Source organism: Eptesicus fuscus, chromosome 6, assembly GCF_027574615.1.
Source record: "Eptesicus fuscus isolate TK198812 chromosome 6, DD_ASM_mEF_20220401, whole genome shotgun sequence".
NCBI lineage: Eukaryota > Metazoa > Chordata > Mammalia > Chiroptera > Vespertilionidae > Eptesicus > Eptesicus fuscus.
The window spans coordinates 71,033,031-71,059,361 of NC_072478.1; the positions used below are offsets into that span (position 1 = coordinate 71,033,031).

Sequence of the window (26,331 nt, forward strand, 5' to 3'; positions counted from 1 at the left end):
GATCAAGCCTGCAACCTGGGCATGTGCCCTGACCGGGAATGGAATTGTGACTTCCTGCTTCATAGGTCAACACTCAATCTCTGAGCCACACTGGCCGGGTGAGTGTTTCAACATTTTTTAAAGATGGTACTAAATCACTGAATTACACTATTGTATGGGACTCAACCAGAGCCAGGGGAAGTGATAAACACACACATAAGGTAATGAGAATTTCCTCACTAAAGTTATGGTTGGCTTATGTGAGTATTTTGGGACCCAGGCAGGTTGTATGTGTATATATGTGCATGTGCATATGTGTTTGTGTGTGTGGGGTCACAGCACAACGTCCCCGGTGTGACACAAGCCCTGTGCTCGCAGGTGTACTACCCCGTGCGGCACCACTTGGTACAGCACATGGTCAGTGCCATGCAGAGGCTGGGCTTCACACCCAGCGTCACCATTGAGCAGAGAAGGCTGGCTGTGGACCTGTCGGAAGTTGTCATCAAGTGGGAGCTCCAGAGGATCAAGGACCAGCAGGTAGAGATGTTAGCCCTCTTGTGTCATCCTTGATTGTATTCCTTACGCTTCTCTGCAGAATCTAAAGTCAAATGTGTGTGTTTTTTAAGCCGGATTCAGATATGGATCCAAATTCCAGTGGAGAAGGAGTCAACTCTGTGTCATCTTCCATTAAAAGAGGCCTATCAGTGGATTCCGCCCAGGAAGTGAAACGCTTTAGGACGGCCACAGGAGCAATCAGTGCAGTAAGATCATTGCACACCCGGAGTGTGCTTCCTTTTATAGGTTCTGTGCTTCCTTGTGGGAGTGTGGTCACTTACTCAACAGACTCTGAGTGTGGGCTAAGTGCCCAGCACAGTGCCAGAGAGAAAGGCTGCACCCAACAGAGAGAAACCCAATGACATACTACCAACTCAAGGTGTTTCCCAATTACCAGATGCAATTTTCTTTGTGTCACTTAATATCATTAGAGTGCTGATGATCATAGTTAACTAGAAGCCCGGTGCATGAAATTCATGCACGGGGTGGGAGCATGTCCCTCAGCCCAGCCTGCACCCTCTCCAATCTGGGACCCCTTGAGGGATGTCCGACTGCCCGTTTAGGCCCAACCCCAGGTGGGATCGGGCCTAAATGGGCAGTCAGACATCCCTCTCACAATCCAGCTCTGCTGGCTCCCAACCGCTCGCCTGCCTGCCTGCCTGGTTGCCCCCAACTGCCCTCTCCTGCTCGCCTGGTCACCCCTAACTGCCCTCCTCTGCCAGCCTGGTTGCCCCTAACTGTCCTCCCCTGCAGGCCTGGTCACCCCCAACTGTCCTCCCCTCCAGGCCTGGTCACCCCCAACGGCCCTCCCCTGCAGGCCTGGTTGTCCCCAGCTGCCCTCCCCTGCAGGCCTGGTTGCCCCCAGCTGCCCTCCCCTGCAGGCCTGGTCACCCCCAGCTGCCCTCCCCTGCAGGTCTGGTTGCCCCTAACTGCCCTCCCCTGCTGGCCATCTTGTGTCCACATGGGGGTGGCCATCTTGTGTGTGGGAGTGATGGTCAATTTGCACATTTCCCTTTTATTATATAGGATTACTTGCAGAAAGGCATCAAGGGAAACTCATTGGGGCAAGAAAATAGATTGAGGACATGCACCCATGGTACATTCAGTTTTAGAAAAGATAGCATGTCCTGTTTTGTTTGGAGGGCAGCTGGGTACCAAAAGAGCCCTGTGGGTGCGAACTCTCCCTCCCTCTCCCTCTGTTTCTCCGGAGTATGTGGCCCTGCATTCACCCTGTATTCAAATTAGAAACCTGGAACTATCTGCAATCTGTCCATTTCCTTCTCTCCACATGTCTGGTCAAGAGCAAGTCCTGGCAGCCCAGCCATGAATACCCTACCCTCTTTTTAATTCTGTACCCACCATGGTGGTGCAAGCAGATGCCTGGTCCCTTCTCACTGAGATTACTGAAACTGCCTCCCAGTTCCTCTCAGACCTTCCACTTTTATTTCTCTTCATTACACTTTTAACAGAGCAGAGAACCAAAAAAACACTCTTTTCAAAATTCAGGCTAGGGAAAGCTGGATGAAGGGTACATGGCACCTCTGTACTGTCTTTGTAACTTCTTGGGACTGTTACAGTAATTTCAAATAAACACTTAAGAAATGCAGACTATCTTTCCCCTCACCAATCCTTTGCCTTGACGCTGGCTTTCAGTGCCTGCATGACTTGGCCCTTCTGATGGCCTTCATGCCCCGCACTTGCTCATGCTGCTGCAGCTACGCAGGCCTTTCCTCCACCTCAGAAACGCCAGTTCTGTGCTTGCTAGGACTTGTGCACTGACTCCATTACCTCTCGCTGGCTCAGTCCTCTCTTCTCATGGCTGGCTTTTTATCAGTCGGAGAGGTACCTCGATAACATCCTTTCACTTCCTGGACCACACTCCCTTCCAGTCTTGCAAATGACCCATTACTTTCTTTGTGGCTACTTTGTTTATTAGTTGTCCTGTGGATGCCACACCTGCCTTAGGTGTCCCTCTACCCAGAATGGCATCTGTTCCCTGTTATTGGGCTGCACAGGCCAGAGCTGTACCCTGGAATGCATTGTTGAGAGGCTCTTCCTGTCGTTGTAGGTGTTTGGGAGGAGCCAGTCGCTGCCTGGAGCGGACTCCCTTCTTGCCAAGCCAATTGATAAACAGCACACGGACACCGTGGTGAACTTCCTCATCCGAGTGGCTTGTCAGGTGCGGGTTCTGAATGTCTTATATTAAGGATTTTTCAGAACAGAGCCTACTTGGTCAACTATAGAATGTTTTCTGTGACAGTTTAGTAAAAAAAAGAAAGAAAGACGAACCAAGGTCTGACAGGTAGTCTGTCACTTTCATATCAGATTTCATGACATGCTGATAATTCTGAAGTCTGCCTTGTCTTATAATTCATATGATATTTAAGAAATATTTTTTATTTTAGCAGTGATAATATAATGGTATGTCTAATAATTAATGGAATTGTGGTATTAGTTCAATGATCTTGGGCAAATTATTTTAACTTTCAAGTTACGTAGCTCATAAAGGTGTTGGGAAAGTCCAACACAACGTTTAGTAATTTAAATGCTTTTACACCCTGGATGGGTAGCTCAGGTGATTAGAGTGTCCTCCTGATACTCAATGGTTGAGGGTTCAAACTCCAGTCAGGACATACACAAGAAGCAACCAATGAATGAATACATAAATAGGTGGAGCAACAAATTGATATCCTCTCTCTCTCTCTCCTCTCTCCTGTCTCTTCTCTCTCTTATCCCTCCCCCCCCCTTTCAAATTAATAGATAAAATATACAAAAAATAAATGAAAGCATTTATTTACCACTCATAGCAATATCGGTTTTCATGGAGTTTTAGGGGATCTATTTCTGAAACTTTTCATTTTTATATTTCAAACAAACATTGCAAATGAAATTTTTCTACGTTTTTTAAAATTTGGTAATCTTGCGTTTTTATAACTATTAAACAAAATAGTGGGTCTTGCAATACTATTGACTATTGAGGCTTCCCAAGTACTGAAAGGAACCTACTAAACCAGCGATTTTCAACCTTTTTCATATCATGGCACACATAAACTAATCATTGAAATTCTGTGGCACACCAACAAATATTTTTTTTGCCAATCTGACAAATTAGGTATAATTTTGATTTAGTCACACCGGATGCCTGTTGTTGTGTTGGCTGTTGTCATATTTTTATTTGACAGTCTAATGGAAAACAATTCAGTGCTCCTTACTAAGTAGTCAGATATTGCATGTTTTAAAGATTCTTGCCTGGCTGGTGTGGTTCAGTGGTTGAGTGTCCACCCATGAATCAGGAGGTCATGGTTCGATTCCCCATCAAGGCACATGTCTGGTTTCCGGGCTTGATCCCCAGCAGGGAGGTACAGGAGGTAGCCGATAGATGATTCTCTCTCATCATTGATTTTTCTATCTCTTTCTCCCTCTCTCTTCCTCTCTCTGAAATGAATAAAAACATATTTTTAAAAATTCTTATGGCACACCAGTTGAAAATTGATGTACTGAACTATTCAATCACTGCATTCTTGCCTGTTGCAGTGTGCTAGGCACAGCTTAGGAGATCCAGAAGGGAGGAACGTGGATCCTTGCCCTCAGGGAGCCTCTTGACACTAATCAATCACACAGATGGTTGCAAATCACCACTGACCCAATGTAACGGAGAGGGAAGGTCCTGCGGGGGAGGGTCCCTGCAGCCAAGAGGGCTGAGTTGAGTCAGGTAGGAGAAGAGGCTGTGAGGTAGACATCTGGGATGCAAGGGCATGGGGCATGGGCAAAAAGCAGTGTCACAAGAATGACTAAACATGTATTTAGTGAAATGTGGGCTTGAATGAATGAATTTCCAGGTTAATGACAACACCAACACTGCTGGGTCTCCTGGGGAGGTGCTTTCTCGCCGGTGTGTGACCCTCCTGAAAACTGCCTTGCGACCGGACATGTGGTCCAAGTCTGAGCTGAAACTGCAGTGGTTCGACAAGCTGCTGATGAGTGTGGTAAGTGCGGGGGTCTGTTGCTATTGCTTGGGCTTGGGGCTGGGCCACCAAAATCTGAATCCTCCATTCCTTTGTCCAGTTTTGGCCCCTTCCACTTTGTCTGCTGTTGACCTTAAAAATAAAATAGTTGTTTTACCAGAGAATAGCAAGCTATAGCAAAAACCATAGGATAAATCTGGCAAGCAAAGGAGAGGAACTTTACTTTCTAGAGAAAAAGTAGGAAAATGAGAGGGATTATTTTGAACAAAAGTCTGTTGGGATGGAGGAGATCGAGAGTTTAGGGTGGTGATTGATTCTTGTTGGCTAAGTTACCAGGCAAGGAAGGAACTCTTCCTGCTGGAGTAATAAAGTAGTGTGCTTTTTTTCCCCCTGTTGAGATCTGTATTTGACAATTCCTATTGGGGGGTCTATAATTGAAGAGTGGTAGAGTAGTGCCTGAGGGCTCCCCCTTCTGGCCTTTTAAATGAGGTTTTATTTTAGTAATTTTCATATTGCTAATGAGGGAATTTCACTTCCAGAAAATGGTTTTAAAACTTCAGCTCTCACACACACACCCCCACCCCCGCTCAGCACCAAGTACAGTTAGTTTTGAAAACATAATAGTCCTCTTGCCTTTTGAAGTCTCATTTTTTAAATTGACATACTGGCTGGCTTGAAATGAACATTTTTAATTGATTTATGAAACAGCCTTTAAAGTAAACTTGAATTTTTAAAGTAGGTGGACATAGAATTTGTTATTGAGCACTGTATAGTCAGGTAACAAAGAAATGACTCCTGCCCTAGTTGGTTTGGCTCAGTGGATAGAGTGTCGGCCTGCGGACTGAAAGGTCCCAGGTTTGATTCTGGTCAAAGGCACATGCCTGTGTTGTGGGCTCAATCCCCAGTAGGGGGCGTGCAGTAGGCAGCTGATCAATGATTCTCTCTCAACATTGATGTTTCTATCTCTCGCCCTCTCCCTTCCTCTCTGAAATCAATACAAATATATATATAAATATATCCTATATAATAAAAGGCTAGGTGGCGTCACGCCTTTTGCATGACACCCTCGCGCTTCGCTGTCACACGATGGCCACGCGCACAGCAGAGGTGGGGCCTGGTGGCCTCTCTGCGCGGTGAGGCCTAGGGGTTCCGTGGCACGGCTCGGAGGAGGCGGGTCCTGGCGGAGGAGGAGGGTCTCGGCAGGGGAGGGCAGTTGTGGGTGATTGGGCCAGCATGGGAGTGCAGTTGTGGGTGATCGGGCTACCAGGGGAGGGCATTAGGCGTCAATTGGGCCAGCAGGGGAGTGGTTAGGGGATGATCAGGCGGCAGGTAAAAGTGGTTAGGGGCAATCAGGCAGGCAGGCAGGCAGGCAAGCGGTTAGGAGCCAGCAGTCCTGGATTGTGAGAGGGATGTCCGAGGGGGTCCTGGATTGGAGAGGGTGCAGGCCAGGCTAGCCTGCCTGCCTTCCTGATTGCCCCTAATCGCTTCTGCCTGTCAGCCTGATCACCCCCTAACCACTCCCCTGCCAGCCTGATTGATGCCTAACTGCTCCCCTGCCAGCCTGTTTGCCCCTAACTGCCCTCCCCTGCAGGCCTGGTCACCCCTAACTGCCCTCCCCTGCAGGCCTGGTCCCCCCCAACTGCCCTTCCCTGCAGGCCTGGTTGTCCCCAACTTCCCTCCTCTGCCCACCTGTCACCCCTAACTGCCTTCCCCTGCAGGCTTGATCGCGCACAACTGCCCTCCCTTGCAGGCCTGGTTCCTCCCAACTGCCCTCCCGTGCTGGCCATCTTGTGGTGGCCATCTTGTGTCCACATGGGGGCAGCCATCTTTGAACACATAGGGCCAGCCATCTTGTGTGTTGGAGTGATGGTTAATTAGCATATTACTCTTTTATTAGATAGAATAGAGGCCTGGTGCATGGTGGGGGTCAGCTGGTTTGCTCTGAAGGGTGTCCCGGATCAGGGTGGGGGTTCCCTTGGGGCGTGGGGCGGCCTGGACGAGGGGCCTGTGGTGGTTTGCAGGCCGGCCATGCCCCCCGGTGATCCAAGTGGAGGCCCTGATATCTGGGATTTATTTATCTTCTATAATTGAAACTTTGTAGCCTTGAGTGGAGGCCTGGGCCTGCCAGGGTATGTGGAAAGCTTGGCTTCCTCCATCGCCGGGGGCAACTCAAGCCTCCTGCTCTCTCCAGTTCTGTGGCTGCCACCATTTTGGTTGGGTTAATTTGCATATTTGCTCCTGATTGGCTGGTGGGCGTGGCTTGTGGGTGTAGCAGAAGTGGTTAATTTGCTTATTACTCTTTTATTAGATAGGATACTGAATGGCCAGATTATTATGATCTCTGAACACATCATAATCTGGCCACTCAGTGTATATCCTATATAATAATCTGGCCACTCAGTGTATATCCTATATAATAAATTTTGGTTGACTATAATATGCAAATTGTCCCCTCGGCCAGGAGTTTGGCCAGCAGGCAGGCCGGCCAACCGCCCATGTCCCCTCCCCTTGGCCAGGCTGGCTGGACCCTACCCATGCACGAATGCATGCACCTGGCCTCTAATAAATACACACACACACACACACACACACACACACACACACACACACTGAGTGGCCAGATTATTATGCGTTCAGAGATCATAATAATCTGGCCACTCAGTGTATATGTAAAATGACTTATAATGCTGATTATTTGGTGGGTGCTGTTTTGTGTTGTGGTTTTTTTTTGTTTTTAATATATTTTTATTGATTTCAGAGAGGAAGGGAGAGGGAGAGAGAGATAGAAACATCAGTGATGAAAGAGAATCATTGATTGGCTGCCTCCTGCATATCCCCTACTGGGGATCGAGCCCGCAACCCACGCATGTGCCTTTGACCAGAATCAAACCTGGGACCTTTCAGTCCACAGCCTGATGCTCTATCTATCCACTGAGCCAAATTGGCTAGGGCTTGTGTTTTTTTTTTTAAAATTAATTTATTTTTTCTTATTTTTCCTTTCTTTTAGGGCTTGTTTTTATAAAAACTTTGATCCTATAATTTTCTGGGGGTTGCTAACCTATTGTAAGCCCTTGCTGTTTTGCATTGCAAAGATTAACATTGTTGCTTAGGTTTTTTGAAAGGTTACAGAGGTAACCTGTGCTATGAAAACAGTAGGATCATAGGCCCTAAGTCTCTAGCTCATGCTATGATTCCAGCCTGATGTATAACTTATGGATTGTCTGCAGGTTTCTTTCCTTTTTTTCCTGTTGGAAGGTCACATTTCTTTCCTATCACATACAGTCACAGTTGAATCACGCTCAGCCATAAGTGGACAGCCGCTGCCAGTAAACAGGCTAACAGTTTCATAGCACCAGGCGCTGTGCTCACAGTGACTTCCACCTCTTACAGTCAGTGAGTGAGCCTTTACCTCACAACCCCATGCACACACATACAGGTATAAACCACAGAAACAGAAGTTTCAGGAAGCAAACCATGGACTCTGCTTTCTGTTTTATTTTTATTTTTGTTTTTGATTCTGGCATCATCTATTAGATTGATTTCATGGTAGAGTTTCAAAGATACTTTCTTTTGGAAGAATATTTGCATTTTAACTAAAAAGGTGGAAGGAGACAAGCAAAATAATTGCAATAACTGTCTTTTTAGACCAGATTTTAGTAATTTTCAGAATTTTAACATTTAATATTGAATATTTTTAATGAGCTGTTGAAACAGGCTTGACTAAATATTTAAAGCAAATTGATTAAAAGAAACAAAATCCTACTGTATTAATAAAATATGGTGGTCACGTTTTTATACATACCATGTGTTCAATCTTTAGTGATTTTTTACTTCACTTCTAAGTACTTAGTAGCACATAGTTTTAAATTTTGGTTGACTATAATAATTTACTGTACTAGAGCATTTCATCCGTGTGCCACCTGTGTTCTCCTTTCCAGGAGCAGCCTAATCAAGTTAACTATGGAAATATTTGCACGGGTTTGGAAGTGCTGAGTTTCTTGCTCACTGTTCTCCAGTCTCCAGCCATCCTCAGTAGCTTCAAACCCCTGCAGCGCGGAATCGCTGCCTGTATGACGTGTGGAAACACCAAAGTCTTACGAGCAGTCCATAGCCTTCTCTCACGCCTAATGAGCATTTTCCCAACAGAGCCAAGTATGTCACCTTTCCCATGGGTGCCTTTCTGAGTGGGTGGGTGGTCACAAAGCTTGTTATTGGAGAGGGCTCATCCTCCAGTTACTATATGGAGCATTTTATTATGTCACTTATCTTTATATTTTTAACCTTTTTAAAAAAATTGACATGAGAACTTAATAGCAATAGTCACTGCATTCTATTTTTGTCTGCTTTGGAAATGCAGTTCTTCATCAGCTGAGTATTGCTGCTTCTGTAAGGTATTAAAGGGAAGTTAGGTGAAAATATTTTGTGAAACGGTGAACAATTAACAAAATAAATACTGTTAAGTGTATTTAGAGTAAGTTCAGGTGAGAGAAAAGGTTGTAAAGTAGGAACCCTGCCCAGAGGTGAGCACCAATGGGAGAGAAGTTGCCACAGGTGCCAAAATAACTAAAGCTCAGCCTTAGTGTGAGGGACATGAATGTCCCAGGGCCTGGACAGGCCTAAGAACCCAAACCACAGAGCCCAGGTTCTTGCTTCTGTTTCAGGCACGTCCAGTGTGGCCTCCAAGTATGAAGAGCTGGAATGCCTCTATGCGGCCGTAGGGAAGGTCATCTACGAAGGACTCACCAACTATGAGAAGGCCACCAACGCAAATCCCTCCCAGCTCTTTGGTGAGTATGTGCCAGGCTTGGTTTTCCCAGCACTGGTTCAGTTTGGCATTGTTCTGTTTGTGCTCCCTGGACAAGCTTTCCTTAGAAGGGAAAGGCTCAGGCCGTCTGGGGGGCCTTGAGGGTGGTGTCGGTGCGTGGCCTGGCGCATACCAGGCCATGGTCCCCTTTGGTCTTTGAGGTGAAACCCTCCCCCCCCCCAACCAACACCAGCGCTTCCTTGTTTCTTCCACCTCATCCTGAGATGCGGAATTTGTTGTGAGGGGAATTGCCCTAGGTTGCATGGATACTCCTGACCCCGTTTTACACCAGCATAGAGATGCTGCTAAAACAGTATACCAAGATGTAGAGTCACTGCCTTTCATGATGTGGTCACCTGTGAGCCACTCACAAGCCAAGAACGCCTTCCCAACTTCTTGGTGAGGCTCTGGCTGCCCCAGGTGAAAAGAAAGTTGGTTTCTTGGATCAGGGCAGCTGGATAACGTTGGCTTCCAGACACCCACAAGTCAAATGTATAAATACTCTGTTTTTTGCTAAACTCACATCTGTGACTAGGATTAAACCTTGGGTTAAAAAAGTTTTTTTTCTCCCTTATTATATATTCATTGTATAAAACTTTGAAAATACAAATGAAGGAAAGCTAAATAAAAGTAACCCGAGCCTCTCGAATCATTCAGCATTTTGGAATGCATGTCTTTTTCTATACATACGCATAGGAATACATATACAGAAAGCCCTTGTTATGCAGATACTTGTGTCTGCATATGTAAACTGTTTACATTATTTTTTTAAATGAGTTTCTTGCTCTCCATACTCTTCCTACTTGCTACATGAAATTCAGGAGTCTGATAAATTTAGTTAAAATGGTGTATCCCTTGCTATTCACATTTGCTATTTTTGTTTTGCCACCAGATAGATTTGTATAGCGAGGGATGCTTTTGTGACTTTTAAAAAAGTGGTATCATACAGTAGATCCTGCTTTGCAACCTGACTTCCATCGCAGTATAGCATGAACATCTTGTTAATTCTCTGAAGGACTCTCTTTTAGAAGAGCTGACCACTGTTGACTCTGCCTCCCTGCTTTGTGTGGGGGTGACGGCAGGCCAGGGACAGCCTTGGGGCGAGTGGATCTCTTTGAGTCAGCCACACTGCTAGATCCAGGGCTCCATTACTGGTGAACTCAGGAGTGGCGAGCCTGGCAACCAGGAATACCCAGATCACATTCCCCGTATTCATCATTGTCACCCTCCAATGTCATGGGTTACCTGTCAAAGAATCAGATTGGTTATACGTTTACTGCTGTATTGAGAGCCAGCCAGCCTTTTAACAAAGCAAGCCTAAAATCATCCAAATCTGGGATGATTGTACTTTAAATGGCAAATACATACCCTTTTACTTTTCTACGTTGTGAGCCATGAATACAACATTAAATTAATGTGTAGGTCAGTGTTAAGATGTTTGTAAAAATGCCAGTATGGGAGATAATAATTTTTTTTCACATACTCAGTGTTCATGTTCTGATGTTAAACAGTTTTTTAGAATTCAAATTGAATTCTAAAACATATATCATGCCCAAATAGTCTAGATAAAAAGGAAGTATCCCTCCCCCGACCCCAATCATATTAGGGGACAACATTTTTTACTTAGGATGTTTTGCCATACAAAGCCTAAAGTTAAATGCAGAACTGAAGGAAGATTGTTCCTATTGAAGCACAAAAATCAGTTTTTATGCCTGGAGATGTTGCTCATGAATTAAGAATTAAGAGTGAACATATAATACTTCAAAATGTAGTCTTATGTTTATAATGTTGACATTTGGGATTAATTCATACTTTTGTTGAAACAGCATTATTGTTTAGCACATTTTAATAGGTTTTAATTAGCATATTTTTGACAATTACTTTTAAAAACTTTTCTAAAAACAAACCACTGAATTTCTACCTTTTAGGGACCCTTATGATCCTCAAGTCTGCCTGCAGCAACAACCCGAGCTACATAGACAGGCTTATCTCGGTCTTCATGCGCTCCCTGCAGAAGATGGTCCGAGAGCACCTCAATCCACAGGCAGCCTCCGGCAGCACAGAGGCAACCTCAGGTGACACACTTGACTTGGTCCCCAGTTTTTCCTCAGACTGAACAGTGCTGGCTTTGTCAATGAATTTTATGTTTCTTTTTTTTTTTTTCAATGTATTCATTGATTTTTAGAGAGAAAGGAAGGGAGAGGGATAGAGAGATAGAAACATCAATGAGAAAGAAACATCGATTGACTGCTTCCTGCATGTTCCCCAACTGGGGATCGAGCCTGCAACCTGGGCATGTGCCCTGACCCGGAATCGAGTTGGTGAACTCTTGATTCATGGGTCAGTACTCAACCACTGAGCCACACCAACCGGACTGTGACTGAATTTTAAAGCGAACACTAATGCCTGCTGTTCACGGGCAATTCATTATTAGTTGCTCTTAACAGAGAGTTTGTAAGTGGTTCATTTAAAACCAAAATGAGACTTCTTTTTAAAATGAATTGTTTTTAAAATTTGTGAGTGTGAGAGTAAAGAAATTTTTATCTTTTTTTTTTTTTTTTTAAACTGCACCCCAGGATATTTTTCTGTTGACTTTTAGAGAGAGTGGAAGGGCGGGAGAGAGACAGAGAAATATCTATGTGAGAGAGATACCTCAATTGGTTGCCTCCAACATAAGCCCTAACCAGGACTAGGGATTGAGCCTGCAACTGAGATATGTGCCCTTGACTGGAATTGAACTTGGGACTCTTCAGTTCATGGGCCGACGTTCTATCCACTGAGCCAAACTGGCAGGGGCTGAAGAAATTTTTAAATGATTGGTCATTTATGTGGAACATGCACCACTAAATGAGAGTTATCTAACAATTTTGCTTTAAAGCAGAGACTGCTTAGAGTTGTTACATCTGATGACGAATTAGATTGTAGGTTCTAGACTTGAGGAGTGGGCTCCAGAAATCTGGGTGATATGTTTGGTGGGGGGCTGGTCAGCACAGCTGCTCAATGCAGCGTGGAACACAAGTGCTATGGATGTGCCTTTGGGACTTGGCTGTACCCCAGGGTTGCCTGCACTGGTTCCAACCGCTCCACCATTTCTTCCTCATGGGGAGCTTCTAACAGGGCCACCCTTGCAAAGTGGTGTAATAGCAAGAAAGTGATGAGACTGGAGAAAATATTTTTGGGGAAAATGGGCAGAATTAATGTGCCATGTAGTGCAGAGTGGTTGCCTGTTGATGCATGCTTGTAGAAATTGTTGAGCTGTGCTCTTTCTCCACATGAGCAGGAACTAGTGAACTGGTGATGCTGAGTCTGGAACTGGTGAAAACACGCCTGGCTGTGATGAGCTTGGAGATGAGGAAGAACTTTATTCAGGCCATCCTGACTTCCCTCATTGAAAAATCACTCGATGCCAAAATTCTCCGTGCTGTGGTTAAAATTGTGGAAGAGTGGGTTAAAAATAATTCCCCAATGGCAGCCAATCAGGTGAGCTGGGAACAGGGGCTGCAAATTGGCTAGGTGACCTTTGTATGTAAAAGAAAATTCAGGCCTCACTTTCTCAGCTCTTCTTCTGGAAGTTTTCAGTCAGGCAAAACTTTTTTCTCCTGTATTTGCATTCACAGTATCTTTTTTCAAAGATGATTTTTCTCATTGTGCTGAACAGATTTTAAATAGAAACAAGATAATTGGTCACTTATCTTAATGTGGTTTTACTTGTTAAAATGTTAAATGAACCTTACTTAGTCTTTGTATGATGATGAAGGTAAGCCAAGAAAAAAATAATGAGGGATTATTAGTTAATATATGACTAGAGACCCGGTGCACGAATTCGTGCACCAGTGGGGTCCCTCGGCCTGGCCTGTGCGATCGGGCCAAAACCAGCTCTCCGACATCCCCCAAGGGGTCTCCGATTGGAGAGGGTGCAGGCTGGGCTGAGGGACGTCCCCCCCCCCCCGCCCCATGCACAAATTTCATGCACCAGGCCACTAGTCCTATATAGTGGCCTGTGGGATCAGGCCTAAACCGACAGTTGGACATCCCCCTCGCAATCTGGGACCGCTGGCTCCTAACTGCTCACCTGCCTGCCTGCCTGATCGCCCCTAACTGCCTCTGCTTGCCTGCCTGATCGCCCCTAACTGCCCTCCTCTGCTGGCCTGATCTTGCCCCCAACTGCCTCTGACTGCCTGCCTGATCACCCCTAACTGCCCTCCCCTGCCGGCCTGATCTCGCCCCTAATGGCGCTCCTCTGCTGGCCTGATCTTGCCCCCAATTGCCCTTCCCTGCCGACCTGATTGCCCCTAACTGCATCTGCCTCGGCCCCCACCACCATGGCTTTGTCTGGAAGGAAGTTGGACATCTGGAAGATGGCTGGTCAACCGGTCTAATTAGCCTATTATCCTTTTATTAGTATAGATATATTATATAGGATAGGATTGCTTAAATGTGGGGGAAAAATTTTTTTCAGCAGGAGGAGATGCTCTTGGCAGACAAAAATACATAATCCCTATATCTGGACTGATAGCCAGCCATATGCACTATACTGCCAAACCGGTCATTAAAAAATTGAACCGCTTTCTTACACCTTACACCAAACAGATGTTGCCCTTAAAACCCCTCCTCAGCCCCCACCTTAGGTTCTGCCTTCGCAATTCACCCAGATTAGGTTCTGATTGGTTGGTTACTATGCCAGTCAGCGTCAAAAGCTCCACCTCCTAGGCAGCCATTGGCTCCTCGCACTTCATCCAGATTTGGTTCTGATTGGTTTCTATTCCAGTCAACGTCCAAAGCTCTGCCTCCTAGGCAGCCATTGGCTCCTCACAATTCATCCAGATTTGGTTCTGATTGGTCGGTTTCTATGCCAGTCAGCGTCTCCGGGCCCATTTCCAGGCCTGATCAGAGAGGCGGGGCTTATCAGCACCCCCCTTGGAGGCCTGGAGAGAAAAAAGAGACACGGCTGCTGACCAGGCCCGGAGAGAAAGAGAGAGGCAATGGCTGATCAACAGCTGCCACGGAGGCTACGGATCAGACCCTGCTTCTCTCTCTAGGTCTCTCTCTGGGCCTGATCTGCAGACCCCTCAGCAATCAATGCTGGTTCACTGTGCCCCCAGCGGCAGCAGTCAGTGCTGGGTTGCCACGGCAACCCAGGACTGACTTCTAGCCCGTCAAGCCTGCAGTTGTTTTGGATGTTAGGGACCCTGGGTTTTTATATATTAGGGTGCTTGCAAACTTCTGATTGGTTTTATAATTGAATTGCTCTCTCTCCAAAGTGACCTGTAGTTCCTAGGAAAATTACTTTGGCACTCATTGTGATTTCAAGCATAACTTTTTGTTTGTTTAGAAATGACTGTCTTAAATTACTTGACAAAATTGTAGGAGCTTAAAAAGTAGTAGAGCAGATGGCTGAAGTACTTTTGGACATGTTTTCCCTCAGATAGAAGTAATTGACCTTTTGTTTTAAAAAATTCATACAGACACCTACTCTCCGGGAGAAGTCCATTTTGCTTGTGAAAATGATGACCTACATAGAAAAGCGTTTTCCAGAAGATCTTGAGTTAAATGCACAGTTCTTAGACCTCGTTAACTATGTCTACAGGTAATTTACAGCAATTGTCAAATATTTTGTGTACCAATCTATAGTGTGTTCTCTGACTAAGCAACATTTCATGACATTTTAATTTTTTTGTTACACCCAAGATATAGTCATTTAAATTCTAAATCATGTAACATATTTTGGCATCATTACTGAACATTTTGCACAAATGCTGCATTAGTCTATGATGATTTGTAGTATACTCTAGTTTTTCATAAAGGCATTTTGGGAAGTTGGTACCTACTTATTTGCTTTTGGCTTGAGGCGTTCACCTTTGTGTATAGCTCTTTCATCTTAGTATTATTCTTTCGCTTACAGGGACGAGACACTGTCTGGCAGTGAGCTGACTGCGAAACTCGAGCCTGCCTTTCTCTCTGGGCTGCGTTGTGCGCAGCCACTCATCAGGGCGAAGTTTTTCGAGGTTTTTGACAACTCTATGAAACGTCGAGTTTACGAGCGTCTGCTTTATGTGACCTGCTCCCAGAATTGGGAAGCCATGGGGAACCACTTTTGGATTAAGCAGTGCATTGAGGTAGGAAAAGCTCAGCTCACTCTGTGGCTGGGGCATTGAAGCCAGGAAGTGTTCACATACACCAAGATGAATACAAATTTCCCCTATTCAACCACTTTTAATCTCTAATAGGAACAAAAAAGACTGAAAGCCAAGCTTTTATCCAGAGCTTTTTTGGGGTGATTTTAAGTGCTTTAATTAGAATGTTGAATAATATTCCTTAGTTTGTAGCTACAGATTCATTTTCCCTTAAATATAAAAGTTGTAAGTTCTGTCTATATGCCCTAGAAGATGGAATGTGCTATAACTGTCAGCTCTCCTAATTCTTAAAGCAGGAAGGTGTGGCCTCCAGGTCAGGCCATGGGCTCTGATCCCTGTGTGGGGAGTCAGGGTGCTGGGGATAAAGGTCTGTGTAAAACAGCTAGACCATTTTAGTGGATGGTAAGTCAGATATTTTTGGTTATTTCTTTTAAAAAAATACATTTTTTATTGACTATTAGAGGAAGGGAGAAGGAGAGAGGAACATCGATGTGAGAGTGAAACATTGATCGGCTGCCTCTTGCATGCCCTCTACTGGGGATTGAACCCATAACTTGGGTATGTGCCCTGACCGGGAGTCGAACCAGCAATCTTCCTGTGCATGGGATGATGTCCAACTAATGGAGCCACACTGGCCTGGGCTTGGATATTTCTAACTGGATTGTAGGGAGACTTTCTGTGTTTTTCTTTTTAGAAATTATTTATTGCTTTTAGAGAGAGAGGAGGTAGGGGGAGAGACAGCTACCTGTTGTTCACTTATTTATGCATTTATGATTAATCCCCCCCCCCCAATATATTTTTTATTGATTTCAGAGAGGAAGGGAGAGGGAGAGAGAAACATTAATGATGAGGAGAATCACTGATTGGCCACCTTCTATAAGCCCCCCACTGTGGATTGAGTCTGCAATCCAGGCACGTGCCATGACTTAGAATCAAACCCATGAACTCCTCCTGGTTCATAGATTGAGCCACACCGGCAGGCCGGGCATTCATTAGTGATTTTTGTATGTGTCCTGTCCAGGGATTGAACACACACCATAGTGTATCAGAACAATGCTCTAACCAGCTGAGCTACCCGGCCGGGCCCTTGTGATTTTAATCGGCTGTTCTTTATTCTTTGGCTTATTAATCACCTACGTTTCCTGTAGCATTTGCTATGATGCAGTCAATTCTAGATTCTTACCCAGCATTAGTGAAACTAGAAAGTTACCAAATTACTTTTTTTAATGGGACAGAAGGTTGTGGAATTCTCTGTGAGGGAAAAGAAGGAAACTGTGGCACTGGGTTTCAGTGAGAGCATGTTAACTGACATATTTCGGTTTGTGCTGAATTTGTGTTTTCTCAATGCTGAATACAGCATATATTTGGAGTTTTGCTCATGGCAACAGAATGAGCAAAGTTCCCTGATATATTCATTATTTCTTCAAGAGACCTAGTGATGGCTGTTATTAGTTACCAGGCCCTGGTCAGGTACAACAGATACAGAGATGGAGGACATTTCCTGAGACAAGCACACAGGAATTGATAGAGGACAAGGCAGGCTGTAGGGCACAAGCCAGGAATCCTCCATTCCTTCCCTCCATCCTATGTATCTAGTCGATCACCAGGTGTTGCCAATTTAGGATCACTCACTTCTCTTCCATCTTCCTCCTCCTTGCAGCCACCATCATCACTTATAAGGATGATGGGAACTGTGTTCTTAGTGTTCACCAACCTTCCCTCCTACCCACCACAGTTTTTTTATTGTTACAAAATTGTTCTTAAAGAACAAACCCGATTGTGTTGCTCCTTTCCATTGTCTTCGGCATAAAATCTGGCCTGTAGGATACGGTCTTGCTAGCCCCTGAGTGACCAGACCCCTGCCACTCTCTCCAGTCTATGCTGTTCTTCTCTCCCTCACTGAGCCTTCTGTGTTCACAAATGTGCCACATTTTTGACACCAAGCTGAAGTGGGCACCCTTTTCTTCATCAGTCTACTGTTCCTTGGCTGCTGTCACGAGTATGCGTTTCTTTGTGTTGGTGTTGGTCTTGTCCTTCCCTCTGACGCTTCAGCTTAACGAGGGTAGGGGATGCCATCTCTGTGAAGTTGACAAATGAATCTCCAGGGCCTCACACAGCACCTAGTGGGTGCTCAGTAAATATTTGCCAAAAGAATGCAAGAGTGGATTGCCTGGGGGCCAGCATGAGCAAAGGCCAGGTGGTGAAGCATATTGGGGTTGTGGGGAGTAGGCACAGAAGTGTTACAAGCAGGTGGGGAGTGTTACCTTACAAAAGTTCTTGTAAGCCTCGCTATAAGGAGCTTGCACTGTTCCATGAGGACTCTGGAAGCCACTGGGGGGTCAGCTGTGTGGAAGAAGATGCGTTTGAGAAAAGCATGTCAAGGTGAATTAGGGAGTTATGTCCAGGCAGGAGGTGACAGCTGCCTAGATATTCAGAAGGTAACATTGGCAGGACTTGGTGATGTGGCAGAAAAAATTAGATGGATGAAGCAAAGGAACCTGTCTTACCAGTCTAGGCGAGGACGCTCGTCTGGCACGGGAGAAAGATGCTGAGCTGAGCTTGCTCTTAGACACAGAGTCAGAAGTTCCTGAGTGAGGAATGTGTAGCGAGGTTAGACAATTTGTCTAAGCTGGGGAGATGTGCAGAGCAAAGTCGTGGGTCGGGAGCCATCAGAATGGGCATGCTTGTCAGGATGATTAGAGAGGGACTGTGGTCCCACACAACCCCAATGCGAGGTTTACTTCTGTCCTCAAACCCTCTAGCTTCTCTTGGCCGTGTGTGAGAAGAGCACTCCCATTGGTACCAGCTGCCAAGGAGCTATGCTCCCGTCCATCACCAATGTCATCAACCTGGCCGACAGCCATGATCGAGCAGCCTTTGCCATGGTCACACATGTCAAGCAGGAGCCTCGGGAGCGAGAGAACAGCGAGTCCAAAGAGGAGGTAATGTCTGGATTGCGGGGTGCCTTCTTTTCACAGCAGAACGCCCATTTCTCCAACTTTATATCGGGGTTAGATTTCCTTAGGGCAGGAGCAGTGAATTGAAATCTGTTGACTTAAAAGCTCTAAATGTGATACCTAGATTCAAGTTAAAAAAATTCTTTTTTTGCTAATCCTCACCGGAGGATATTTTTTCCATTGATTTTTTTTTTTCTTAAGAGGGAGTAGGAGGAGGGAGGGGGAAAGAGAGAGAAACATTGATTTATTGTTCCACTTATTGAGGCATTCATTGGTTGATTCTTGTATGTGCCCTGACCTGGGATTGAACCCGCAACCTCGGTGTATTGGACTCTATGTCCAGTCGCTTGTTCTCCTCCATTTCTTTGGTTTGTGATCTGTTTCCTTGCCTTCTCATATTCTCTGCTTCCCTAAGTTGGTAGGGTAGTTTTGTGTACTAGGTGTCCTATTGGTTCAACGGGTCAGCCTCCCAGTTACTTGAGGTGGACACTCTTGGTGTACCCTTGTGTACTGTGTGTCCCCCAGCAGGAGCTACAGCAAGGGCTAGTTTTCTCCTCCTTTGCTTGGGCGGTTTTGGAGCAGTCTGACTGGAGCTGCAGTTGGTTAAGCTGCTCCAGAACAGGCCATTTATATGCAAAAGCCGCTGTGTGGAGCCGGGGCGGGTTTGTAGGATGTGCGGGGCGGGGCCTCAGGGCGGGGCGGGGTCTCAGGGCGTCACTAGGCTGGGGCGTGGCCAACGGCAATGGCTGCCGTCAGCCGTCTCTGCCTTTCCACGTTTCCAAGTCCCTGCGCCCCGCGCTCCAGCGCAGTAAACAATGATTGCTGGGCGCACCACTGCAAAAAAGTCACTCTCACTTTCCGACCCGATGGCCGAGAGTCCAGCTTCTCCCCGTAGGTGCCTGGGTCTCCCGAGTGTCCCCAGAAACTGGATTTCAGAGTGATCGGGAGCTTATCTCTCTGCGGGTTGAAGAAAAGCCGCGCACCCAGCCGCCCGCCGCCGGCCCGATTTGCGTGCCTCCGTACCTCAGCTTTTCAGCGATTGTGCTTCTTTCTCTTCTTAGTTGTAAATCTTCCACTCAGCCAGCTTTCCCGTGGTTCTGGGTGGTAGACGTTTTTGTCTTTTAGTTGTATTTTTGAAATTGTTGTGTGAGGCAGCAGATTAGTTGTTTAACTATGCCGCCATCTTGGTTTTTTCTCCTCGCAACCTCGGTGTATTGGGACAACGCTCTAACCAGCTGAGCTACCCAGCCAGTACTCCTAATAATCTTTATTATTATTACTGTTGGTACTTCATTTTGCTTTCTATAATCCCAATTATGAATGCAAAATGGTGTCATTTAACAAAAAAAGAGAGAAAGAGAAGGAAATAGGTCTGGTCAAGTTATTCTGTATGTTGTTTATTTTAGAATTCAAGATTATTTTAATAGTTGGAAACTTCTGGAAATTAACTAAAATTTTACTTGCCAAAAATGTAACGAAGCTTATAAGAGTTATATTTGTTGGATTTTAATTATTTGACTCTTCGGTTTTGCTTATTTGTGTTTTTTTTTTTAGGATGTTGAGATAGATATTGAACTGGCTCCTGGAGATCAAACCAGCACACCCAAAACCAAAGAACTTTCTGAAAAGGACATTGGAAACCAGCTGCATATGTTAACCAACAGACATGACAAATTTCTTGATACTCTCCGAGAAGTGAAGGTCTGTGTGTAGGTTTGGAAGGATAGTTGTGGGTTCCCCCCTTCATATTTTGAATCCTAAATCAGTATTATTCCACAGCCATGTAATATTTTCCTTTACAAGTTTCACTTTCTTTCCTTTCTCAATGAAAACCATTATTGTTCTGTGAGACTCTAAAGTAGATGTTTTATGTAAAGATTTGAGAAAGGAATTACATTGTCCTATGGGAAATAATAAAAAGAAGTTAATTCCCCATAACTGTCCCTTGAAAGGAATGGTAAAATCGTTTACTAAATATATATGATGAGACATTGCTGGATTATATTTCAAGTGCAATAAAAAATGAGAAAATGAGAATATGTGGTGAATCAAGTTCACTTTTGGGAGCAGAGATCTCCAGTTACATCTATTTTGAGATGTATCCAGATCTTTGGCTTCCACAAACTTTCAGGTTAATTACAGACATGATCATTTTTCAGGTAAGGACTCTGAGAATCACATATGGCTCCGTATACTGAGTTATTTTTGAGGAGTGTTTCAAAGAAACAGCGGTGTTTATGCTTTTTATAATCCAATTATGAATGCAAAATGGTGTCATTTAGGTGTGCCCCATGGGCTTCATGCAGGCTAGAAGCCTGGCTCTTTAGAGGAGATGTTGGCAGCTAATTCAGATTTTCAAAAACAACAAAGCTGTCGACAAAATCAACACATCTGTGGATTTGATAGCTTTTGGGCCCTCGGATTCCAACTCCAGGCCCTTTCATGGTTTCGTCATTCCAGTCACTTTTTCTTCTCTTGGCTGCTGTCAGTTGCAGAGACTCTGAACTTTCCTGGCCCTTGATTTGTTCTTCGGAATTGTACCATTGGCATGTAACTTACCTCATGTGCGTGTGCTTTTCGTATTTCCCCTTTTATATTTTTAGCGGCCTTTGCTTGATGGCACCTGTGTACCTCTCATGTGTACTTTCAGTGTTAGCATGTTTGGAAATGCCCTTAAAGTTAAAAAAATGAAGGTGTGTCACTGATGATCCCCTTACCCATGTCTGTGCTTGGCTGCTGAGGCCAGATGGGTTGGTCGCTGTGCTCAGAATCTGTTTTCACTGTGACGTGACACTTGCTCAGACCGTGGGAAGTTTGGAAGTGGAGGAGTGGGCCTGCAGATCCTCCTGAGCGTGGATGTGTGAGGCAGCTGCTGGCCGGAGATTTAGCACAGGCCATGTCCGGTTCACTGACCTCTTTTCTGTCTGTAGACCGGGGCCCTGCTCAGTGCCTTCGTCCAGCTATGCCACATTTCCACCACACTGGCAGAAAAGACCTGGGTCCAGCTTTTTCCCAGATTGTGGAAAATTCTGTCTGACCGACAGCAGCATGTGAGTATATTCTTAAAATTCTGTTTTGGAAAATGTAGTCTTAGCCTTCAATAAGTATTTATGACAAAGTAATCTTGATTAAGTTTCAAAGGATGAAGAAAAACTATCGATTGTTATCTAAGAGTCAATTATTAAAAATATTTACAGAGTCAAAACATGTTGATTTTTTGAAGGGAGGCCTGAATTAACATGATCTTTGGTTTTAGGCGCTAGCTGGTGAGATTAGCCCGTTCCTGTGCAGTGGCAGTCACCAGGTGCAACGGGATTGTCAGCCCAGCGCACTGAACTGCTTCGTGGAAGCCATGTCCCAGTGTGTCCCTCCGATCCCCATCAGACCCTGCGTTCTGAAGTACTTGGGGAAAACACACAACCTTTGGTTCCGCTCCACGTTAATGCTAGAGCACCAGGCTTTTGAAAAAGGTCTGAGTCTGCAGATTAAGCCAAAGCAAACAACGGAATTTTATGAGCAGGAGAGCATAACTCCACCTCAGCAGGTGAGGCCCCCTCATGTGTTAATTACATCTTCCTTGCCAATGACATCATGGTCTCAATAGACATCTCCCAAGTGATTTTAAGTTCTAGCACAGTGAAGTTGCTTTATTGGGGGAAAAAAGTATTTGTCATGAGCACTCAAAACCACGATCTGTGTTTTTAGGAGATACTGGACTCCCTTGCAGAACTTTACTCTTTGTTACAAGAGGAAGATATGTGGGCTGGTTTGTGGCAGAAGCGTTGCAAGTATTCCGAGACAGCAACTGCTATTGCTTATGAACAGCATGGATTCTTTGAGCAGGTAGCCACTGTCCAATGAATAGGATGCATGGTTGTATTATATACTGTAATATTACAATGTTATAATGTCCTCATGTCAGTTCACATTCACATAAGAAGTTTACTGTTTTACTTGAAGCACCTGTCCTACACATAGAGGCCCTTTGAAGATTCAGTTTAGAGAAACATATATGACATGAACATATTTAAACATTTAGTCCTAAATCCTTTACCAGTAGAAGCTAATGTGGATGGTTTTTATCGCACTCATTGATCCTATTGGAAGTGGAAGGTAGATGGCCTTTTGTGTTTAAATTTTAATCTTCGTGCCTGTCCTTTCAGTGTAGCATGGGTGGGCCAAGGTCACAGTATGGTTGTCAGCCTTGCATAGGACACTGAGCCACAGGAACTCTGGGAGCATAGGTATGGACTGTGGCCTCTGCTCTTATTGCTGAAGGACAGAGAGGCTCATGCTGGGGCTGGCAGCCTCCCTCTCCATTCTGTGTGGGAACAGCGCACCCTCCGTTCTCCTCCCTCCCCTCTGTGCTCTGTGAATAGGAGATTCCCAGGGTATGTGATTGTAGAGGAGAGTGTCAGGTGCTCCTGGGTCTATGATCCAACTTGCCCATAACCGTTGAGCACCAGCTGTGGGAAGTTGCCTAAACAGCAGTTTGAAGGCATTATTAACTTCTTTAGGCACAAGAGTCCTATGAGAAGGCAATGGATAAAGCCAAAAAAGAGCATGAGAGGAGCAATGCATCCCCTGCTATTTTCCCAGAATACCAGCTTTGGGAGGACCACTGGATTCGGTAAGCTGGACAGGGATGTGTTCCTGTCAGCTAAGGGAACCCATGACAAATCTCTGAAATGTTCTCATAATGAGTGTTTTAAAAAGGGAACTTTGCTACTTTCTTCATGGCTCAAAAGAACAAACAAATCTATGAACATTTTTAAAGACTTGAGTAATTAAAAATGTTTGTTGGAGAAACTGATTCCTACCTCTTCATTGCTCTGGTGCTTTGAGCTCTCTGCTGTGCAGTGGGTGGTTCTGGGGTTGCAGGGAGCAGTTCATTCCAGAGGGCAGGTGGGAGTGCAGTGGACCAAGCCCGACCTCCCACAGAAGCCCACTCTTCTCTGGGGGGAAGAGGGCTTTTCTTCTGTGGAATGGGAATAAACGACTATCCCTTGTGCTTTTTGAATCTGTTGGTTTGTTGGTAACTGAACTTCCCAAATCCCTGGTCTTCTAGGTGCTCTAAGGAATTGAACCAGTGGGAAGCCTTGACGGAATACGGCCAGTCCAAAGGTCACATAAACCCTTACCTCGTCCTGGAGTGTGCTTGGCGGGTGTCTAACTGGACCGCCATGAAGGAGGCGTTGGTGCAGGTGAGACCTCCCTCCTGACTACTGCAGTCTCAGGTTATGTCCCCACAGCTGCTTGGGTTCCTTTTGCCAAAGCCGTGAATCTCTGTGGAGATTTCTCCTCACTTAGAACAACCTGGGAATTTTGGCAGATCAAGATAACTTTTGGGAAGCAAGAATGCTTTTTGGATATCTCTAACACCTTTTCTGAATTTGAGCTAAGTTATAAATTAAGTGTTAGTTTATCATTCAATTATAATAAGTATCAGTTGTGGAGGTCTTGGATTCTAAGTGTAAATGAATAGTACCTGGAGAAATATGGAAGAACAGAGTCAGTTTTACTGGTGGAGTTGATGGGCCAAAGCACAGCTATAGAAATGAGTACAGCAAAGGGGACGCCTATAACTCTAGGGCGTGGCTCTCCGTAAAAGTTTGGAGAATGAGCCGGGTATCATATTCAAAGCACATTTTGTATTGTGGAAGTGATGGTGGTAATAGTGTAAGTGAAATTGATTTATTAACTTGGTTGAGCTCCACATTAAAAAAATTAAACTCCATTCAGAGGGATTGGGTTATGATGAGAGAGTGGCACACAAGTACAGTTCCCTTTCTCTCGCGGGACATCAAAAGTGATTGGACAGTGCAGCCTGTGTACCATCTGACCCCACAACACGTTATTACTGCCTTATTATTGTCTTTGGATGCAGCCATTCTCATTGCTCTTTATTTTTCCCTGCCTCTGTGCCCATCCATCGTGTGCTCCCTCAGCCCCTTTCCCTGCCAGCTTTTGGTCTTTCTGTGTGGTGTTCATGTAATGGGGCTTAGGGGAAGGGAATGGTGTCATCCTGTTCTCACCTACCCCTTTATGCAGTGGGTTTTCTTACATTCATGCCAGTGATTTTCTTCATTCTTAACGTGGAAGCTGCAAAAGCACATTGAGATCATAGGCCCTTTTCTTTGAAATGATGAACCTACCATTTTAAACTTTATTGAGGCTACAGTACTTAACAAAATGCAAAAGATGGAAGAACTGAAATAGTCACAAACTATTAAAAGTATTGTGGTTATAGAGCCCAAGCCTTGACTTTCAGGTTGGGATCTGGGAAATTACTCATCTGATGTAGGGAGTTTGTATTACTCTGAGAAATAACCAGTCACTTGGTTCAGTGGTTAGAGCTTTGGCCCTTGGACTGAAAGGTCCCAGGTTCGATTCCGGTCAAAGGCACGTACCTTGGTTGCAGGCTCAATCTGAGTGCGTGAGGCAACCAATCGATGTGTTTCCCTCACATCAATGTTTCTCTCTCTGTCTCGCCCTCTCCCTTCCATTCTCTCTAAAAATCAATGGGAAAAATCTCCTTGGGTGAGGATTAATCAGAAAATAAAAAGTAAAATAAAATCTTTTCAAAGTTTCACTTAACTGGATATGTGCAGTGTAATACTGCCAATAGCTCTGACAAATAAATTTCTTTTTCACAAAATCTTGATTATTTTCCCAAAATTGTAAGGCATTTGCTGATTAGAAAAAAGCTCAAAGTATACAAATATTCTGAGTAATTTCTAGCAAATTAATTTCAAATGGTCTTTAAAGGATAAATATTTACTTATTTGCTAATATGTAAAAGGAAAAACACAACTTTTTTATTCCTGTGCATTCTGATTATAGGCCTTCTTGGAGTAGTCCATTTTTTGGTGTGATTTAATAGATGGGTTAATTTTTTCAGTGGTGAGAAATTAAAAGAGATGCCTTTGCTATTAGTGTTACAGAGGATCGGTGTTGTAATTGACCAAAAAGAAAAATGCCTATGTTAAATAGTGTTTAAGTCCAGAAAATGTGAGATTGGTGTAATTTTAGAGGATCATGTTAGAAGCAGATGTGTTCAAAAGTTTGCCTTCCTGAATATTTTCATCACTGGGTTATTGAGATCTAAGAGTCAAGAATGTGAATTTTAATTTTTTTGTTAATCCTCACCTGAGGATGTTTTTTTCCATTGATTTTTTTAAAGAGTGAGACGGGGAGGGAGAGAGAGAGAAACAGCAATGTGTCTCACATTGATTGGTTGCCTGCTGCACATGCCCCAACTGGGGCTGGGGATCTAACCTGCAACCCAGTTACGTGCCCTTGACCTGGAATTGAACCTGTAACCCTTCGGCGTGTGGGCTGATGCTCTAACCACTGAGAACTACTGGCCAGTGCAAGAAGGTGAATGTTTTTTGAAAGAGTAAAAAGTCAAAACAAGCCAAGGTATAAAATACAGGATGGCATTATTTTTATTACTTACATCATTTGGGCAAAGATCATTAAGGCACTAAAATGTGTGTAATTTTTATCGTTACTTCCTAAAGGCGCTTAGCAATGAATGTTTCTTGATTTTGTTACAAGTCCTATGCCAGTGATGGGCAACCTTTTGAGCTTGGTGTGTCAAACTTCGCCAAAAAACTGAGCATAACTCGGGTAGTGTGTCACTTTGAGGAAAAAACTAACTCCAAGACTCTAGTCGCAAATGTTTCATCCTCAGGAGCAGCAAATGTTTCATCCTCGGCATGCGGCCACGTGTCATCAGAAATGGCTATGCGTGTCAGTGCTGACACGCGTGTCATAGGTTCGCCATCACTGTCCTATGCAATTCCTCAGCAGAGATATCCTTTTATCTTCTTATATACAAGATTATTTTTAAAGACTTTAATTTTTTATCATTTAAATGCTCTATATGAGATTGATAACATGCGATGAGTTCTAATAGAAGGTGGTAAGCAAGT

The 26,331-nt window shown here is 44.6% G+C and overlaps 1 protein-coding gene across 1 annotated transcript in view; it reads left to right on the forward strand.

The window, feature by feature from the left end:
- The window catches only part of TRRAP (transformation/transcription domain associated protein), a 124,646-nt gene that overhangs the window by 65,685 nt on the left and 32,630 nt on the right, over positions 1–26,331 (forward strand). The window contains exons 40-56 of the mRNA XM_028149310.2: positions 358–516; positions 606–740; positions 2,603–2,713; positions 4,374–4,520; positions 8,438–8,651; positions 9,161–9,286; positions 11,232–11,378; positions 12,584–12,783; positions 14,769–14,890; positions 15,206–15,419; positions 18,200–18,379; positions 19,949–20,095; positions 21,325–21,444; positions 21,651–21,938; positions 22,100–22,237; positions 22,912–23,024; positions 23,463–23,598. Coding sequence (XP_028005111.1) covers positions 358–516; positions 606–740; positions 2,603–2,713; positions 4,374–4,520; positions 8,438–8,651; positions 9,161–9,286; positions 11,232–11,378; positions 12,584–12,783; positions 14,769–14,890; positions 15,206–15,419; positions 18,200–18,379; positions 19,949–20,095; positions 21,325–21,444; positions 21,651–21,938; positions 22,100–22,237; positions 22,912–23,024; positions 23,463–23,598 — 2,697 coding nt within the window. The remainder of the gene's footprint in view (positions 1–357; positions 517–605; positions 741–2,602; positions 2,714–4,373; positions 4,521–8,437; positions 8,652–9,160; positions 9,287–11,231; positions 11,379–12,583; positions 12,784–14,768; positions 14,891–15,205; positions 15,420–18,199; positions 18,380–19,948; positions 20,096–21,324; positions 21,445–21,650; positions 21,939–22,099; positions 22,238–22,911; positions 23,025–23,462; positions 23,599–26,331) is intronic.